General features: G+C 43.5%; 1 protein-coding gene across 2 annotated transcripts in view; it reads right to left on the bottom strand.

Moving 5' to 3' along the window:
- The window catches only part of cdh11 (cadherin 11, type 2, OB-cadherin (osteoblast)), a 104,339-nt gene that overhangs the window by 8,861 nt on the left and 76,267 nt on the right, over positions 1-19,211 (bottom strand). For both annotated transcript variants that reach the window (XM_071911717.2, XM_071911716.2), the window contains exons 7-13: positions 18,816-18,983; positions 11,794-11,981; positions 4,546-4,659; positions 4,166-4,305; positions 3,382-3,518; positions 432-553; positions 56-173 (exon numbers count right to left, since the gene is read on the bottom strand). In XM_071911717.2, the coding sequence (XP_071767818.2) occupies positions 56-173; positions 432-553; positions 3,382-3,518; positions 4,166-4,305; positions 4,546-4,659; positions 11,794-11,981; positions 18,816-18,983 (987 nt within the window). The remainder of the gene's footprint in view (positions 1-55; positions 174-431; positions 554-3,381; positions 3,519-4,165; positions 4,306-4,545; positions 4,660-11,793; positions 11,982-18,815; positions 18,984-19,211) is intronic.

Below are 19,211 nucleotides of genomic sequence, written 5' to 3'. Positions count from 1 at the left end.
AGAAAGAAAGAAAGAAAGAAAGAAAGAAAGAAAGTATATTTTATAGGTCACCCACCTCTGTTGTCTTTGAGGGAGAAGTTGTGGTTGTGGGCGACTTCAGGAGCGAGGCTGAACGTGAAATGTTGCCTGTGGGCCATCTCATCTTTGTCCACCGCACTTACTGTTTCTATAACCTAGACACACACACACACACACACACGCACACACACACACACACACACACACGCACACACACACACACACACACACACACACACACACAGAAAGAGACACATACATAAACCATAAATCAATGTAAAATCTTGTTTGTGGGCTTGTGGATCGATTTTTGGTTTGTAGGTTTCTCCACCACAGTCACCTAAAACACACACATATATATATACACACACACACACACACACACACACACACACACACACACACAGACATACCTTTCCTGGCATGACCGTTTCACACATGAGGACTTCGTTGTTGGTAGCGAACTCGGGGGCGTTGTCGTTCACGTCTTTCACTTTGATGTTGACACGCACTTTGGTGTCCTGGTGGTGGCCTCCTGCACACACACACACACACACACACACACACACACACACAATGGAGGACAAAATCATTACCATTCCGCTGCATAAAAATATTCAAGGCGGCGTCAAAGAGCGAGTGTCACAAACTGTGTGAGAGGGTGTGGGTGTGTGCATTTGCGCATGAATGAATGAATGCGTGTGTGTGTGTGTTGCATGAATGTGTGTTGCGTGTGTGTCTGCATTCTAATGCATGTTTTGCATCAGCTGAACGCACAGCTAACTTATTTTGCAGTGAGCCAGCCTGTCAGTCAGTCAGCCACTCAGCCACTTATTTGTTATTTTGATTTGTAAAAATTACAGACATGAGTTTGTGAGAATATCCAGTCAGGCAGTCAGCCTTCATGCATTTTACCAAAATCGTTTTGATGTGCAAAAATGACAAATGTCAAGTTATGCCTGCTGGAGACTAAAATGAAGAGGGAAAAAAAATAGTGAGATACCGACAGAACGATGTGTCAACGACCAAAATAGACAAAATATATGAAGCAAACATGAACTCCCAGAGAAAGAGAGAGAAGCTCATGAATCCAGAATATGAACAGAGAGGGAGAAGGAAACGGTTCCTCTTTCTATCCGTCTGTCTATCTAAAGAAAAAGCTCCTCATCTCCAACTTACAAAGAAGAAATCAGCCAACCATTTCCACACTGCCTCGCATATTTGCCATTCTAGTCAGAAGGATTTTTCCACTACCCTGTCATTACCAGGCATTCATTTAGCTTCCCAGGGCCCGTTAGCGGTTAGCGCAGCCTGCATCGCTCCTAGCTTAGTGGGCGGCGAGCCCATTACCATCTGGCCGTCTGGCGTCTAGCGAGCCGCAGGGAAACCACGCGGCGCTCCGCTAGTTTGAGCCCCGACCACAGAATACCAGGGTGGGGCCAGCGTGGCTCGCTGGCTGGGGGTTCAGTGGGGGTGAAGCTGGGAGAGAGGGAGCACCGCGGGGCCTGCTGGTCGACCGGTGTCCCTCCAGCTCTCCCTCTGCTCCCTCCCTGCAGAGCGAGCAGGAGTGTTTGTGGTGGAGATGGATAGTTCAAATGTTAGCGGTGCCTCAACAACTGTTTTTACTTTAGCTTTAGACTTACTTTCACTGCATTACCTCATTTGATGTTTTTTTCTCTACAAACTGTTTTTACTTTGCCTTTAAACTTTCTTTCACTGCATTAGATAAATATAACTACTATATAACTAACTTAACTAACAGTTAAACAACAGTAAAAAGGTAAGTGGTGCCACAACAGCTGTTTCCACTTTAGCTTTAGACTTACATTTCTTAAAATGGATTACATGATTTTATGTTTTCTCTCTGCTTCTCCCTCCTCACCGCTCTCTTTCAGTCTAGTAGGCTGTTTATATATAGACTAATTAAGTAACCAAGTAACTAATTGTGCATTGATGTGCTGTCAGGATTATCTGATATACAGCTTTCCCACCAATTGAACGTCCCCCTAGTTGGGAACACAAGTCTAGATGGTGAAGCAGTTGTGACGTAGCTGCCTTACGCCAACATGGCCGACAACATCATCGCTCTGCCTGTTGATGGTAGAAACTATTCAAATGACTCTGTTTGTGACGCACCGAACACAGTATAACTAGCATGTACCTGTCTCAGGGTATGCAGCTGTCAAAAGACAACCAAACACATGATACATACATATTATGCTTCATGAATTCCACGTTTTGTTTTTATTTCCAACCAAAGAAGCGCATGAAAGCGACGTGACGACAGGTGTCCGACTTCAAAACTCGGAGAAGTGCGACGTAACTGACTGTGACACGCAATGCCTTAGATACCAGGCACTGAAAAACGAACTAGGCTAACAGCTGGATCCACTCAACGGAAATATCACCACCAGGCATCTACTGTATAGCAGTCAGCATAAAGCCAATCCCTCCTGGCTAAAGCTGAACATATAATTAGTTTTACCGAGGCTTAGGCAGCGCTACTCACTGACACTCACAGCAAAAAAAAAATGCTAACTTTAGTCCCACCCAGAGGAAAAAAATAGACGCAGGAGCTTGAATCCACTTAAAATGTGTGTATAAGATGACATGGAGTGTATCCGGCACCGCAGAATGACAGGCCGGGCTGTGGATGTCGGCGAATGTACAGCCCGGTCGCTAGCTGAGGGTTTCTCCGTCTGTCTCTTCGTCTCTGTCTTTGTCTCTAGTTCTTCGTCTGTCTCTCAGTCTTTACAAATCACACAACGGCCAAGATGAAACGCAGAGAGGGAGGTTGTAGCTCTTCATCTGTTCATGAAATGGCTGAAAATATCCTCAAATTATCGCCGACAGCCTCAGAGCCGCTGTGTCACTTCACATTCAGACATAATAAGTATGAGAATGGAGCCAAAACATTAATGTGTCACTGTCCAAATATGTTTTGAGCTCATTTGTGTCTGTGTGTGTGTGTGTGTGTGTGTGTGTGTGTGTGTGTGTGTGTGTGTCTGTGTGTGTACATTTCATTAGCTGTTACAGATATATTATGTCCGCCCGTGTCTGTTTATCTGTCTGTCTCTCAATTTGGATTTGGAAGTGTTTCAGTTGCCAATATAAATATATTAGACCAGGCCTGTGTCTCTATATCTGTGTGTGTGTGTGTGTGTGTGTGTGTGTGTGTGGCTGTGTATGTATATTTGTGTGTGTGTCTATGGGTATTTCTGTGAGACAGAGAGAGAGAGAGAGAGAGAGAGAGACAATAGATGCAGCCCCACTTCTCTCAGTGCGATAACGGCGTCTCAGTTTGTTTGTGTGTGTGTGTGTGTGTGTGTGTGTGTGTGTGTGTGTGTGTGTGTGTGTGCGTACCTATCTCAGTAGCTGACACAGATATATTGTGCCAGGGCTGTGCTTCTCTGTCCAGCGGTCTGGTCGTTGTGATCATGCCGTCTTCTGAGTTGATGCTGAAGAACTGCTCCACATCCGTGTACCGAGGGATCATGTACCTGCACACGGAACACACACGCACGTACATTCATATTATTATTAGACAATTAAAATATATATATGTGAAGAGTCATCATATCCATCTAACTCCTTGGTTGACTAAATGATAACACTTTTACGGAATAAATCCCCTTAAATTTGAAGATATTGAATGATGAAGTTCATTAAAAGAAGACAAATATTGTTAAAGATTATTAGAGAAAAAACATTTAAATATATATTACAGCACATTTTCAGGATGTGTATACAGAGGGATCATACACCAGATTAGGTTTTAGCATCAAGGTTTAGTATAATGGCACACATTAATAATAAATACTGAATTTAACGAGATGAAACACAGTATATGAGGCTAAAATGTTTGAGTATGTGTGTAAAACATACACTCATATGTGTTTATTAATGTGTATTTTTCATATGTATGTTCAGTGTGTGTATGTGTATGTCTTCAGTGTGTATGTATGTGTTTACTGTGCATTTTTAGTGTCTGTGACAAGAGTAGAGGCCACTGACCCTCATGGTGACCCTCGATACATCGCCTGGGGGCCTCATAAGGATGAAGCTACTATAAAGGTAAATCATCTCTGTGTGTGTATGTGTGGGGGGTTGTGTGTATGTGTGTGTGTGTGTGTCCAGTGTGTGTTACCTGACGGGGTTGTTGGCGACGTCGGTGTCCTTGGCGTGGACTCGCCCCACCAGGGTGCCTTCAGGCGCATTCTCCTCCACCTCAAAACTATAACTGGGAGCCACAAACACCGGAGGCTCGTCTGCATCCTCCACCATTATCTACACACACACACACACACAGGGAGAGAGAGAGAGAGAGAGAGAAAGAGAGAGAGAGAGGACATTGTTATAGGCTCCTATGAGATTTCATGCTGTCATAAATACAAATACACAGGCACACTCACAGACTCTCTCTCTCTCTCTCTTTTTCTCTTACACACACACACAATGTCACAAACAGATGTACACTGACACGCACACGCATGCACACACACACGCACACACACACAGATGATTTACCTTTATAGTAGCTTCATCCTTATAAGGCCCCCAGGCGATGTATCGAGGGTCAACATGGGGGTTGGTGGCCTCTACCCTCAACGTGTACGCTCTCTTGGTCTCAAAGTCCACCATCTGAGAGAGAGAGAGAGAGAGAGAGAGAGAGAGAGAGAGAAAAGAGAGAGAATGCTTCATCAGTCCAGCTCAAATCAAAATTGATCGCTGTTTCATTACAATTGTGTACATAAAACAGAGGTAAACACACACAAGATATATGTTTATTGTCATTTTATCTGTGTGTTTAACAAAATGCATGTGTGCAAATGTGTGTGTCCACTGCAGAAGGTGTACTGGCTTGGAGAAATGCAGTTGAAGGACCGGTGCAGTATGCTTGTCTCCTGCTAGGGGGAGCTGTCGCTACACGAAAAAATACAAACAGGGATATTGTCACTACTGCTGACAGTAACAGTCTTACTATTACTACTACTGATACAGACCACCAGCACCAGGCATGACTCACATTTTAACTCTTATTTTGATATATATATATATATTGATTGTGCACTTAAATAATGTTTCGGGACCAAAATTGATCATTGGGCTGTCTCTGGCGGATCCCCCAAACAACAGTACTAGTCTATTTTAATGAGCCAGGATCAGGTTTGGGTTCCCGCATGACAAGAGGCAGCGGAGAACGTTTTAATGAGTCTGGGTCCCACAGGCCATGAAAAGCTAAAGAAGCTCTGCTGACAGTTACACAGGTTTTAATTTTTTATTTCCACTTGATTTCATTTTTCATTTATTACCCCTTCATTAAGCCAGGCAGGTAAATTAAGAACAAATTCTCATTTAAAATCACTGACCTGGGTTTTCAGTATGAGAGAAAGGCCAATGTAAGCCCCCAGAGATTCAATTCACTCATATTGGACCGAGCTTCAATTCACTTACTCTATATTGGCGGAAACCCCATTGACTTGTAATGGCCCTAATATCGAATTGGCTCGCGCAGTATGGGGCCTAAAGGTACGCCGTTCCATTTAAAAACCAAATAAATGACATATTCTCATCACAGTTTCATAATCCTGACACAGCGGCACAGCGGTTATACAGAAACAGCGGCTATCTTCAGCCGAGCAGCCTGATTGGTCGTGTTCAGGCAGCCTTCCCTGCGATCTGTATGTATGCGTACTACTTTGGGGAAAACTTTTCAGCCAATACATGTTTTGGCAGTCATCGTATAAAAGCCATAATGCCCGAGAGATGTTCTTCACTATAATTATGGGGACTTCTGTGCTGCCAGCGCTACTTGGCTGCGTCTCGTTCTTATCCGCAGCCCCGCCGTACCCATAATCACAGTAAATAACGCCCTCTCAGTATCACTGCTACATTATATACCCAGATAATGACCGCTTCCAACTGGAACGGGGATTTGAACTGGCAAACTGCCGGTAACAAGCCTGATCCCCTCATCTCCGGGCTACCGTCACTTACCGAAAGCCCAGTGTGAGAGGCGGAGTTAAAAGCACTGCGTGAAGAGTTAAAGGCACTGTTGGGAGTTTAGGAGTTAGGAGCTTGACACAGAAAGTTTACCGGTGATTGGGAGGGTCACGCCACCATGTTGGAGTTATAGGGTTAGGGTTAAAATAAAAGATCATAACGTTATCACCTTTTTCCTCCTTGCTGCAACACTATTTTCTGTGTGGTTTTAGAGCTTTCATATTCAGATTCATATTAGGGTTTTGGAAGGCAACTACCGATATTTTTGGATTGAAGCTACCGATAGCTTCAATCTAGATAGATAGATAGATAGATAGATAGATAGATATTTGTGCTGATATTCAATATCTGCAAATCTCTATTTTAATGCCAAGAAAATTACAAGTATTCATTGTTTCCTGGAAAAGCCTTTGAAACAGCATTTAGACCACAGGACACTAAAACTCTCCATTGAAACCCATAATAACAATAAAACATATTCATGCGGACTTGTGAGGAATCCCATCAAAATGCAGCATTAGAATCAGTTAACGGGTTAACGGCTTCCCATAGACACCCGGTGTAGCGTTGATCAATTATACAATAAAGTAAAGTAATCAAACAAACTTGTGTCATATCTATCATACTGGAGGTGGACGACACTGTATCTGATTTTTTTCCGGCTGTAGTTTAACATATACTATAAAAGGCGGGTAAAGGGAGGGAGGAAGTTACAATCTTTCCTTGTCGCTGTCACTCCTCCAACATGGCGGCCCCTCCCTATTGTCGTCTGCTGAGAACTCTCTAAACAGTCTGCGGCGGGTCAGGTGATCCATCAGACTTAGACCTGTAACCCGGTAAATTGGCTGCCGGGCGACGTTCCCACTCAGCGGGTCGCTCCACATTCATTCACTCAGTCAGAGCAGCATCCGACTCCATGATATCAGCGTGGGTGTTTAACGTGTTGGAGACAGGTACAATGCTAATAGGATGGATGTGACCTAGTTCTTTCATTCTCTCTCGTTCCTCTCGCTCCCTCTGTGTCTGGGTCTCTCTTCGTCTCTTTTACTCTCTCTATCTCTCTCTGTGTGTCACTGTCTCTCTCTCTCTCTCTCTCTCCCTCTCTGTAATCAGTGCTAGATAATAATATTCACAATAACGTCCTCCCCCTTCTCTCTCTCTCTCTCTCTCTCTCTCTCTCTCTCTCTCACACACACACACACACACACACGCACGCAGCTCCTTAATATTCCGTGGACTGCTTTCGTCAGGACACAGTTGAAAGAGAATAGCTGATTAAAGCTCATCCCTGTGTGTGTGTGTGTGTGTGTGTGTGTGTGTTTGTGAGAAAGAGAGAGAGAGAGAAAGAGCGAGAGAGAATAGAGATTAGTGAAGGCTACTCTCGATGCTGATTTGAAAGTGTGTGTGTATGTGTGTGTGTGTGTGTTGGCCTTTAATTTTGCGAGGAGAGCCTAGAGGGGGCAAAAGGTGTTGATTTCCCTTGAGAGGCATCAAGACACAATTATCACACACACACACACATACACACACACATACACACACTTCAAAATCCGAATCAAGATGCTATTATCATATTGAGAGGGGCACAAGAGGGGCTGCATGCATTGTCTCTCTCTCTCTCTCTCTCTTGCTCTCTTTCTCTTTCTCTCTCTCTCTATCTCTCTCTCTCACACAGACACACACTTCAAATCAGCATCAAGCTATTAAGCTATTATTTCACTAAGGAAACATGATGAATGATTGCTGAATGATAGTTGCTGGCATCACTCTATGGCCGCGCACACACACACACACACACACACACACACACTTTCTCTCTCTTCCAATCAGCATCAAACTGTAATTTCCTAATGATCCAATTTCTCACCTCTGACATCATGTAGAGAGAAAGAGAAAGTGTGTGTTTCTTCATAGCTGCATATCTGCCTGCATGTATATGTCTCTCCATCCAATTGCATGCGTGTGTGTGTGTGTGTGTGTGTGTGTGTGTGTGTGTGTGTGTGCACCTTCCTCAGACTCTGTTTGTATAATGAGGTCACCGGTTCTGTCTATCCTGTCTAGTCTCAGTTGAGAGCGAAATGTTTACACACACATTTAACGCTTCTCAAGCACGGTTTTCTGTCTTTGGCTGGCTTACAGCTACACCCCCACAGCCATGTACATATGCACACACACACACACACACACACACACACACACACACACACACACAGTGCCCCACTTGAGTCTAATCACTCGCTCTCATTACTCTGATTGAGCTGTCCTGTTTTGCTCATCAACACATTCAGCCAGTGGCTTCAAACAACTTCTTTCAACGGCCCCTCCCTATAAAACGACACACTTTTACCGGCCCCCATGTGCTTTTTTACATTTTATTTATGCAGGGAAGAGTTTAATTGAGCATCCATCCATCCATACTTTTTTCCCACCTGGGAGCTGCCCAGTACAACCATCGTCTTCTGCTGTTGGCCGCTCCACTGGAGCAGTTCAGAGGGTTAAGTGCCTTGCTCAAAGGCAGTTATTGAGGGAGGAGAGAGCTCATTTCCCTGCACACCGTTTCCCAGCCAGTTCACAGCTTTCAACCTGCAACCATCCAGTCACAAGCCCCTTTCTCTAACCCACTGGATTTGCTCACTCAAAAATACTCACACATAACATTCGGTGGACGCTTTTTGATGCGTCCAAGTGCCTGAAAAAAACACTTTTGGTACACATGGCCCCTGTGGGAATAGAACCCCTAACCCTGGTAGTGTACACATTTATCCTCTGGTGCACATGTATCCTCTTTTTTTAATTTTTGCAGTTTTTAATGCAGCTTACCTGATTTTTGAAGTTGACTTTTATGATTTTTTTTTTTACTTTTGAACTATGTAAAGCGTCCTTAAGTCTGAAAAAGGCGCTCTTAAAGGGCAACTTTGGTATTTTTCAACCTGGACCCTATTTTCCCAACTTTTTGTGTCTAAGTAACTAATGGGGACAACAATTTTTGAAATTGGTCCAGTATTGAGCGAGATCGGGCTGCAATGTAATCCGACGGGGCAAATGTGAACCGTCAATGTACGTCCAACTAAAAGTGCTTGTTCCGGTCTGTGTGTAACCAAGTCTCGCGAGAGTTGAGTGGTTGCAGGAAGTTACACACAGACCGGATCAAGCGAAAGGTAAAGAAAAACGTTTGATTTCTCTGTAGGGTCCTTTCCATAATGTTGTCAGACACTTATAATAACAATCTGAGCCTGTCAGTGGCAAAAACAAGAACTTTTAGTGGACGTACGTTGACGGTGTGATTTGCCCCGTCGGATTACATTGCAGCTCGTTTCGCGGCTGCCGGCTGAAGCGATCTCGCTCAATACTGGACCAATTTCAAAAATTGTTGTCCCCTTTAGTCACTTAGACACAAAAAGATGGGGAAATAGGGTCCAGGTTGAAAAATACCGAAGTTACCCTTAAATGCCTTGATCTATCCATTGAGCTACACAGGGAATGGAAACCCACAGCCCTGGAAATGTTAGTGCCATGTTCAACGCATTGAGCTACGTAGCACCCCTTGTGCAGAGAGTTGTGAGACAAAGCAAAAAAAAACAGACTTGTATTGATTGTTTTAGACCCACAGCAACAACACAACGGAGCTGTGGGTTCAGACCGGCTGCTGTTTTGAGGAACATCCCTCCTTTGCTGTCTGGACAGGAATGCGGCTTGCCATGAAATCACACTTTCAAACACATAAGTACATACTTGAATGCTAGATCTTTCACCAAATAGGGATACGCTTTGAAAATTTGACAAAAAAAAAGGAGTGACAGTGGTAGCATGTAGTCATCTGGCTTGTTTGTCCCATGTGGCCTTGTTGCCCCTCTTTGGGTTTCTGTGGTCGCTCTAGTTATGAAGTGGGTTGCGGATGTGTGATTTATTCTCAAATTGTCTTCACAACACTCAAAATGTCTTTTTTTAGCTGTCTAAGATGACAAGCCAAAAGAGAAAATAGGCCTTTTCAGAAACTGATTTCGGTGTTACATTAGATTCTTATCTTTCCCCACACAATCAATTTTGTTCGACTAAATGCTATTATGTTTTAATTGAGAGATGCAGAGGTCGGACGCCCCAAGAGGGAGAAGCCGGCTACCACGGATCACTAGAGGAATCAGTTCATAATCCTGACCTGCGGCTACACATACAACTCTCTGTTTGTGTGTGTGTGTGTGAGTGTGTGTGTGTGTGAGAGAGAGAGAGAGGGAGAGAGAGAGAGAGAGAGAGGAAATGAGTGAATCTCTGTGTATTTGAGAGATGATAATAAGTGACTGTGTATATGTGTGTGTGTTTGAGAGAGACAGAGAGAGGGAATGAGTCTGTGTGTATTTGAGAGAATACGTGTGTGTGTGTGTGTGTGTGTGTGTGTGCACGCGCGTGTGAGGGAGAGAGAGAGAGAGTGAGAGAGAGAAAGTAATTGTGTGTGCTGAACTGGATCACTGGAAACTATAGTTATAGTGCGGTAGTGTGTGTGTGAGTCACTGTGCCTGTGTGTGTGTGTGTGTGTGTGTGTGTGTGTGTGTGCACGCATCTAGGTTACAGTCACAGTGCAGAGGATGAGCTCTCTGGCCCAAGGAAGCATGAAAGTTAATGCGCTCTCTCTCTCTCTCTCTCTCTCTCTCTCTCTCTCTCTCTCTCACACACACACACACACACACACACACACACACAGCCATGAAAGTCAATGTTCATCTCAGACACAATAAGAAAGTGTGAGGGCGGTCAGGTGAAGGGAACACAGAGAATCTTCCCTTCGCCTCCACCCACCTCTCTCAGTCCTTCATGTTTTTTCTCTATTTTCTTCTTCTCTATTTCTTCCTGCATCTCATTTTGCCCTCCACTTTCATTTCCCTCTGTTGTTTCACCGTCTCTCTTTCACCATCCACCTATTCATTTCTGGGTCTATTGTCATTTTCTCTCAAGCTAGCTCTCTTCTTCGTTTCTATACCTGTATTGTATCTCGTGGCCTCCACTCTGTATCATCCTTTTTGTCCCTCTTCTCTCTTTCCATATACACTTGTACACATAATAGCAACTGCACAAGGACAAATTCATCAATACATAGACACACACACACACACACACACACACATGCATGCACAGACATATGCCCGTACACACATGGACACGGAGACGGACACACACTCACAGTGCTAGTGACACAGTTTCAAACATTGACTAGCCGTGTTCACAATTCACACTATACTACTTTTTTCTAGAACAATCGCTGCCTCAATCGCATTTTTGTAAATTGGTAAATTGAATAAGAGTCGCAGTTTTCTCCATATTAACTCTTTATGACCAGAGGACTACCAACTTGTCTAGCGCTACTTTCTCCATTTTTTCATTCTGGCTGTTGTTGTCAGCTATCTACAAAATGTGAAAACCTCTTCCCAGTGTGTGGTCTCCTCTGAAAAGTTGAGCTTTTCTTTTCTTTTTGAAAGCGCTCCACTCAGCCTAAAAAGACGCCTGCTGCAGTGCCTTTTCCGCAGCAGACACCCTCTGTCTGCCTTTTGGCCGCTCCCGCTCGGCTTAAATGCAAAAGAAGTGCTGTCCATTTTGATAAAAAGTAGTGTGAATGCCCCCCGACTGAATGGCAATACATCTATACCGCTCAAGCTTTAAATGTAGCTTTCACTATCTCTCTCCTGCCATCCTGATCTCATTCTCTCCCATCCACTCTTTTCTTCGGTTCCATAGCAGCCTCTTTCTTTCTTTCTTTCTTTCTTTCTTTCTTTCTTTCCTTACCTTCTTCAGCTTGATGACAGCCTCTCTGGTCTGGGAGTCGGTGGTGAGATCAAACACGCCCAGTCCGTCCCCCTCCGTCAAGCGGTAGCTGACCAGTCCGTTCTCTCCCATGTCGGGGTCTTTGGCCTTCAGACGGCCCACCTCCTCTCCTGCCACTTTGTCCTCCGACACAGACATGGCATACACACCTGGGAGAAAAATAAAGTAGTTTAGTTTTCATTTGGACTCTATTCTGATGCATACCTGGCATGCAGACCTGGGAAACCGGTGAGAAAGTATGAGAATATACTGCACACTACCAGTCAAAAGTTTGGACCCATCTGATTGAATGTACTATGTTTTTCATTCTCTTAAAGCCATTTTGATCTAAAGGCTTATGCTTAAATGCTTGAAATTTGTTTCTTAGACAAATATAAATAGTGAAGTTGATGCCTATGTATGAATTTCTTTCCAAAGCCTTTGCCTTTCCATCAAGGCAAAGGGCGGCTACTTTAAAGAATCTAAAATATAAGATAGTTTTGATTTTGTTTAACACTTTTTTGGTCACTGCATAATTCCGTTTGTGTTATTTCATAGTTTTGATGTCTTTACTATTATTCTAAAATGTGAAAAAACAAAAAAATGCGTGTCCAAACTTTGAACTGGTAGAATAGAATAGAATAGAATAGAATAGCTCCAATAACTGATAGGCTGACAAACCCACACTGTAAGTTTCTGTATAAAAAATATAATAAATGCCTGTGTAAGCTATAAAAAAATGATGATTTTTGACCGGCTGTCCACCTGCCAAAGTGTCTAGTTTGATTTACCCAGTTAATTTATCAGTCACAATTAACATTCAGCAGCATGTGGCTGGTAGCCATGGTTACTTTCAACCTCTGGTCACACCCTGCTTTGGTGTTCAACGCTCTTTAGTGTCTTAAGACTGTTCCTGGCTGGCTGCCGCTGTGTTTACTGTCTAAAGCAGGGTCACTCTTGCAGTGGAGAGAGGGATTAACACGAACTATACCATCTGTCTCACATGACACAAAGGATATTAATATCCCCTATAGAGTGTCAGGTGTGTGTGTGTGTGTGTGTGTGTATGTGTGTGTGTGTGTGTGTGTGTGTGTGAGTGTCTAGGGGAGTAGACACCTGGCTTGCAGAATGAGAGCGGTAGGACCATATGTCTCCTCTCTCCTCCTCTCTTCTCCTCCTCCTCCTCTCTTCTCCCCCCCCCCCCAACTAAATCCACCTCATCCCTCTCTCTCCTCTCTCTCATCTACTCTCTCCATCTATCTCTCCGCTCCTCCCTGAGCCTTTCTTCTCCTTTCACGTCGTCTGTCCTCCCTCTCCCCTGCGCATTTCATCATTCTCGCCGCATCCCTCCTGTCTCCCTCCTCCCCATCTTCCCTTTCCGATTCTCATCTTCCTCCCTCATCTGATCTCTCGTCTTCTCTCCTGCTCTTGCTTCTTTCTCCCAAATCCCTCGTTTGCTCCTTCCTCCTCCTCCTCCTCCATCTTCATCTGCAACTGCCCATTCTAGCCTGTCCTCCCCAAATCCCTCTTTCCTCTCTCCTCCTCTCTGAGTGGACTCATCATTTTACGGGTTGGACACCATTAGCCTGTTTATCCAACTGGTGCAGGTGTACCAGCCCCGTCGACCGTGAAATTCAATCGGCCACGTGGTTTTCCGAGCAAATCTGAGTGGAAATGAATAAGAGTGATTCACGGGGCTTGATCCGTCCTTCCCAAATCCCCCCTTCCATCCTCCAGCCCTTCCACCCTCTCCTCCCATTCGCTTCTGCTCCTTTTCTCCTCCGCATCTCCATCTCCATCGATCCTCGACCAAATCCCTCGTTCCGAACCCTCCTCTCCATCTTCTACGTCTTTCCTCCTCATCCCTTCTCCTTTCGCCCCCAAATCCCTCCTTTCAAACCTCCTCTCCATACTCCTCAATCTCTCTCCATTTCTCTTTTTCTTCTCCCCTTTCCGCTCCGTCCTTCCAAATCCCTCCGTTCATTCTCGCCTCTCCTCCTCCTCTCCCTCATATTTATAGTCTACGTTTTCTCTTCTCCTCCTCCTCTCCCTCCTATTTCTCTCATGTATATCTTTCCTCTTCTCCTCCCGCCACTTCTCTCTAAAAGCTCCTTTCGTCCCTGCCCTCCCCTTGCCCTTCTCCTCTCCCTCCCATCTCTCCCTTCTCCCGTCTGTCCATTCTCGCTCTTCCTAAGTAGCTTACAGCTCTAACGGCTTCTGCCAACTGAGTCAAACACTGTATGACAGAGCATGCAGGCGGCCTGGTGTATACCTGGCTGTGGGCTACACACACGACAGGCAGGCATACTGCTTAAAACTGCTTTAAGAAGGATGCATCATATAGTTTGGGACAACACATGTTTTTTACACAGTTCTCCAGAGTTAATTAGTGTTGATTTTTCAGTGACAATTTGACTTGACAAGTGTTGATTGCAGTGTCTGTTCACTCACAGAGCTGATATGGCTCTGAGGCGGCTGTTCAAAGCTATTAAAAGTGTTAAATGAACTCTGAAGGGCTTCTATAAAAACAGGCATTGTGTTGATTTTTACAATCTCAGAGTTAATTTAACACTGACGATTTATAGTTAGTGGCACGAAACAGATTCTTGGGGGAAGCACTGACCATGGCTCCTGTTGTTATCAGAGTGACGATGGAAAACCTGTTTGAAGTGCGGCACACTGAAATGTTTCTAAAGGAATACACTGTGCTTCGGGCAGATTGGCCCATTGGTCAACTTACCTGTTAAGTGATGACATCATAGGCATTAAAATCATCCATGTGTATGATTGCAGGGCTCCATGCTAACACTTTAGCATACACTATGCTGAGTGATCGTATGCAACTAGCATTATCTAAACTAAGAAGGCTGACCTTTTAGTAATATACAATTGTTTTTTATTATAAGGCCTGTAAATTCATAAATTAAAAAAATTAAATATCATTAACTCAGTATAGTTGATGTAGTTTTGGTTCTCATTTTCCCACTTCTAAGATAATGCTAGTCGCCTGCTATCACTCAACATATCGTATGCTAAAGAGTTAGCGTGGCGAGTGGCGTGAACGATCTACTGGGGACACATGGATGATTTTGGTGTCTATGTTCTCATCACAAAAACAGGTAAGAGTTGACCAATGGGCCAGTCTCCCAAAACCTCTGAGTGTTCCTTTAAGCTCAAAACGCACATTGAGCTCTAAGCTTGTAAAATGTGTGAAGCTACAGCCAAGTCCTTTCCACTGAAAAAAAAAAAAATGAGAAGAAGCCAGAGGTGTAAAGATCCATGTAACCTTACTTTTCAATGTTATGTTGGATGTACCACAAGACGTGACAAACTACACACACTGATTGCCTCTGCATAATGTATTGCCATTACAACTTTTTAGCTTTCCACACAATGTCACTCTTGTATTTCTGTCTAAACTTGAGAAAAAACTCCAAATAAAACTTTAAGGACAGGGATTTTATGGCTCTGCAATGACAGAGAGATACATTTATAGCAGTACTCATAAAAGCATAACCTTTTGTAAGTCATGACAGGGGTTTTATTATCATAATCTGGTTTGTAGAGATAGTTCTATAATAGCAATAATACAAGACACAGGAGGTAAATGATATGTGTGAATATGGCAGGCAGCTATCAGCCAGAAGATTTAACTTTCACAACTTCAAATGCCTTTTTATGATCTATTCTATTCTGCTTTGTTGATGTTTCAACAAGAAGAGGTGACAGAGACAGACAGCTAGCTGCGAAGAACTGTGGCTGACATATTTTAACAGTATTTAACTCCCTGTCATGTCAGTCTAACAAAGACTGAAGTCAAGCCGAGTGAAAAAAGACATTTTTTGGGGGGGGCTTTTTATTTGCTTTCCTTTGCGTTCTGCTCCTCCCTCTGTGTGTGCGGGTGATGGATTTTGGGGGAGGCAAACGAAGGATGCTTGATAATGAGGTGAGAGAGGGAGAGAGAGAGAGAGAGAGAGGAAGAAGAAGAAGCTTGGAGTGAAAGAAAACAATATAACAGCGTGAATGAAAAGTGAAAAGCTGCTGGAAGACGAGAGGAAGTCAAACTGTGCCGCTATCTCTCCGTTCTGTCTCCGTCTTTATCTCTCTTGCTCTGTATCTCTGCCTTTCCTTGTTTCTTTCTCTGTTTGTATCTGTGTTTTTTTGTTGTCTTTTTTGTCTCTGCTTCTCGCTTTGGCTCTGTCTGCTTTTCTTTCTTAACCTTCTCATCTCGTTTTTCCCCCTCGTTTCTCTCTCTCTCTCTCCCTCTCTCTCTCTGTCCGACTAATAAATAAGTAATCACTGTCCTCATTCACACCATCTGGGAGACTCTCTTTTTTTTTTGCAGGTGTGTGTGTGCAGTTTTTTTTTTCTCTCTCTCTCTTTTTTACAAAGGCAGCTACAACCACAACATATTGCTATTAGTTGTGTTGTCTTGTATCACAGATGTAAAGCCAATGATGCGCAGCCGACATTTAGAAGTAATGCAGGTGGCTGTTTTGCAAACATTTATGACCGATTATGTTTTGTCATAAAAACCTGCTTTCTTTTGTCCTCATAGCCCATAACTGTTATCTACAATAATTGTGTCGCAGTTACAAATAAAGAGTTTATCTCTGTTTATTTTAGTGTGCAAAAGACACTGAACCGCAACATCGCTCTGGATAAGAGCGTCAACTTAATGCCTAAATTGTAATTGTTAATCATAGTTTCAAGTTTATCCTTTGATATATCTAAAATACACAGGAACCCGTCCAGAAAAGTGTTATAATTTTGTCAAACAATAACTTCAAGGTATATCTACTATCCTTTACAATAATCTGTTTCAATTTTGTGCCATCATTTCATAAGAGTAGATTCACTATTCACACACATATCCCATTTTAAGCTTTTTCCAAACATATGCCAATTTGGTGGGCAACCATAGCACAAATGCATTATAAAAACAATACTTTTGGCCATAGAAATCTCCATCTACATTCCCTCGAAACGTTTCCTGTCTATCACAGTGCACAGAATCAGATTTTAGCTTTCCAACACAATCGAAACACAGTGAGCTAACTGGAATCCACAGGAACCAGAGTGATGGTTATGACAGTCTCTTTCTCTCTGCATCTCTGTCTTTTGCATTCCCTCCCTCCCTCCCTCCCTCCTCTGTCTCTCTCTTCTCTCGCCTGTTCAGCTGCTCCACAGGCTAAATCCCCAGCCCTCCTCTCCTCTCCTCTCCTCTCCTCTCCTCTCTTCCTCTCTCCCTCCATCGCTGCAGCTAGTCTGCTGAAGCTTTGCCAGGGGTCCTTCTGCAGAGAGCTGCTGGAGGGGAGGGAGGGGAAGAAACAAACCGAGAAAGAAACAGAGAGAGAGAGAGGCAGAAAGAAAGTCTAAGAGGGAAAGAGAGAGGGTGTAGACAGGAAAAGTCCGAACGATACACTGGTAGAAATCTGTCCACACACTGAATATATAAGCTCCCAAAACATTTATTGCTGCAACGTTTGTTGACGAATGTTGGTGGTTGAAACGGTGCAGCAGTAAGTATTTTGGGAGCTTATATTCAGTGTGCGGACGTCCTTCCTTGTGCTGATTTTGTCCTGCACCTGTACCCAAGTTGCTCTGGATGCACACACCATTCTACTTCTTCTACTTTCAACAATCTTTGGTTGAACATTAGTTATAAAGGTGTATTTACGTTCTACTGACTTAACGCTTAACTATACATTTAAAAAATCAATAAGTCATTACCAAATATAGACATTTTGAGACATCACAGAGAAGTCTCCACTGGCCTCTACACTGCATTTTTCATTGTGTGCCACCAGGTGGGATTTTATGGTAAATCTGCTGGATTGCTTTATGGCACAAAGTTATATCGCTTTACAGCAGAGAACAGGAAGAGGGCGCTGTCCTTCCAGCGCAAACCGAGAGAAATCTTTCAGAGTTTCTTGCGATGGCAGATGGCGGGACGAGTGAAAGGCCTTCCAACATGTTTATCCTCTTTAGTAAAGCTAAAAAGAAAACAAATGCATGCAGAGCGATGCCGGAGACAGGGAGGGCGGACAAGCAGCAGCATCCTGTTTGTGACAGAAGCAGCAGGGTTTATGACAGATGTGGCCTTAATTATGAGACACACTAGCACTTACGCTTAATTCACTCTTACAATACCAGTGGCACAAGGTAGAGATGACCAATCGCCTCGACCACAGTCTCATTTGTTTACAGTAATTATACCAACGTATCAGAACGATATGATAATTTGACAATTGCAGGGTTCTTGTACATGAAGCATTTGTAAAAAATGACATTACCAAGAAAAGACTGACATGATTTATACTGCTACCATCCAAAAATACAAAAAAATATTGTGATATAAAATATTGCCTACCACTACATAGTGTGTGAGAAATAGCTGCTCATTTAGTTCTCTCTCTCTCTCTCTCTCTCTCTCTCTCTCTCTCTCTCTCTCTCTCTCTCTCTCTCCGTCTTTAACCTTTATTTCCACAGCTCTTGACAAAAGCAGGGTAAATATTTAACTACTTTTTTATTGCTCAGCAAATCAGCTATCCAACAAACGTCCCAAGGAGAACACACACACACACACACACACATGCACACACACACATACAAATATGCCTGAGGACATTGCAGGGGGGCGGTAAAGAACCTTTAATAATTGATATTTAATGGATTTCATAAGTTATTTTTTGTGTGTCTCCTACAGTGACTTCCCTGGTTTCTATATTGCTAGCTAGCAAGCATGTTTTCTAGGTTATACTCACACACACACACACACACACACACGCACACAAGCATAAACACACACAGCAGGAGAGGGTAGGAAGCTGCAAAGGTGATAGGGTAACAGTATAGCGCTGTTCCTCAGATGTAAAGAACCATCAGCAGCCATTTGGTGGAAAGTCTCACACTTTCACACCTCTAAAGGAAATGTCACACCAGAGCAAAATGACAGATAGATAGATAGATAGATAGATAGATAGATAGATGGATGGACTCACTCTGTGGGAACTTTGGAGGGTTGTCGTTGACGTCTGTCAGGGTGATTTTGACCTCGGTGGTCCCCGACAGTCCGCCCATGTGACCCCCCATGTCTTTGGCCTGGATGACGACATCATACTCCTGACGCGCCTCACGGTCCATGTTTGGCAAGGCCGTGCGAATTATACCTAGACAGAAAGAGGGAGGAGGAGGGAGGGAGAGTTAGGTAGAATATTAGTGATCATCAAATCATAACGGGTTGTTTTCGCCGATTTTGCATCCCCATTTGATTTAAACTGAACACTCAGAAGGAAGAATGCAAAATGGCGACAACGAAATGGCTGCAGATAGAAGCTGTAACATCCAGTCAAAGTGGAGTTTTCCTTTTTTAAATACATTGTTTTTATGGTATGTAA

The sequence above is a fragment of the Centroberyx gerrardi genome, chromosome 15 (assembly GCF_048128805.1).
Source record: "Centroberyx gerrardi isolate f3 chromosome 15, fCenGer3.hap1.cur.20231027, whole genome shotgun sequence".
Classification (NCBI taxonomy): domain Eukaryota; kingdom Metazoa; phylum Chordata; class Actinopteri; order Beryciformes; family Berycidae; genus Centroberyx; species Centroberyx gerrardi.
This window is presented reverse-complemented; position numbering and strand designations above follow the sequence as displayed.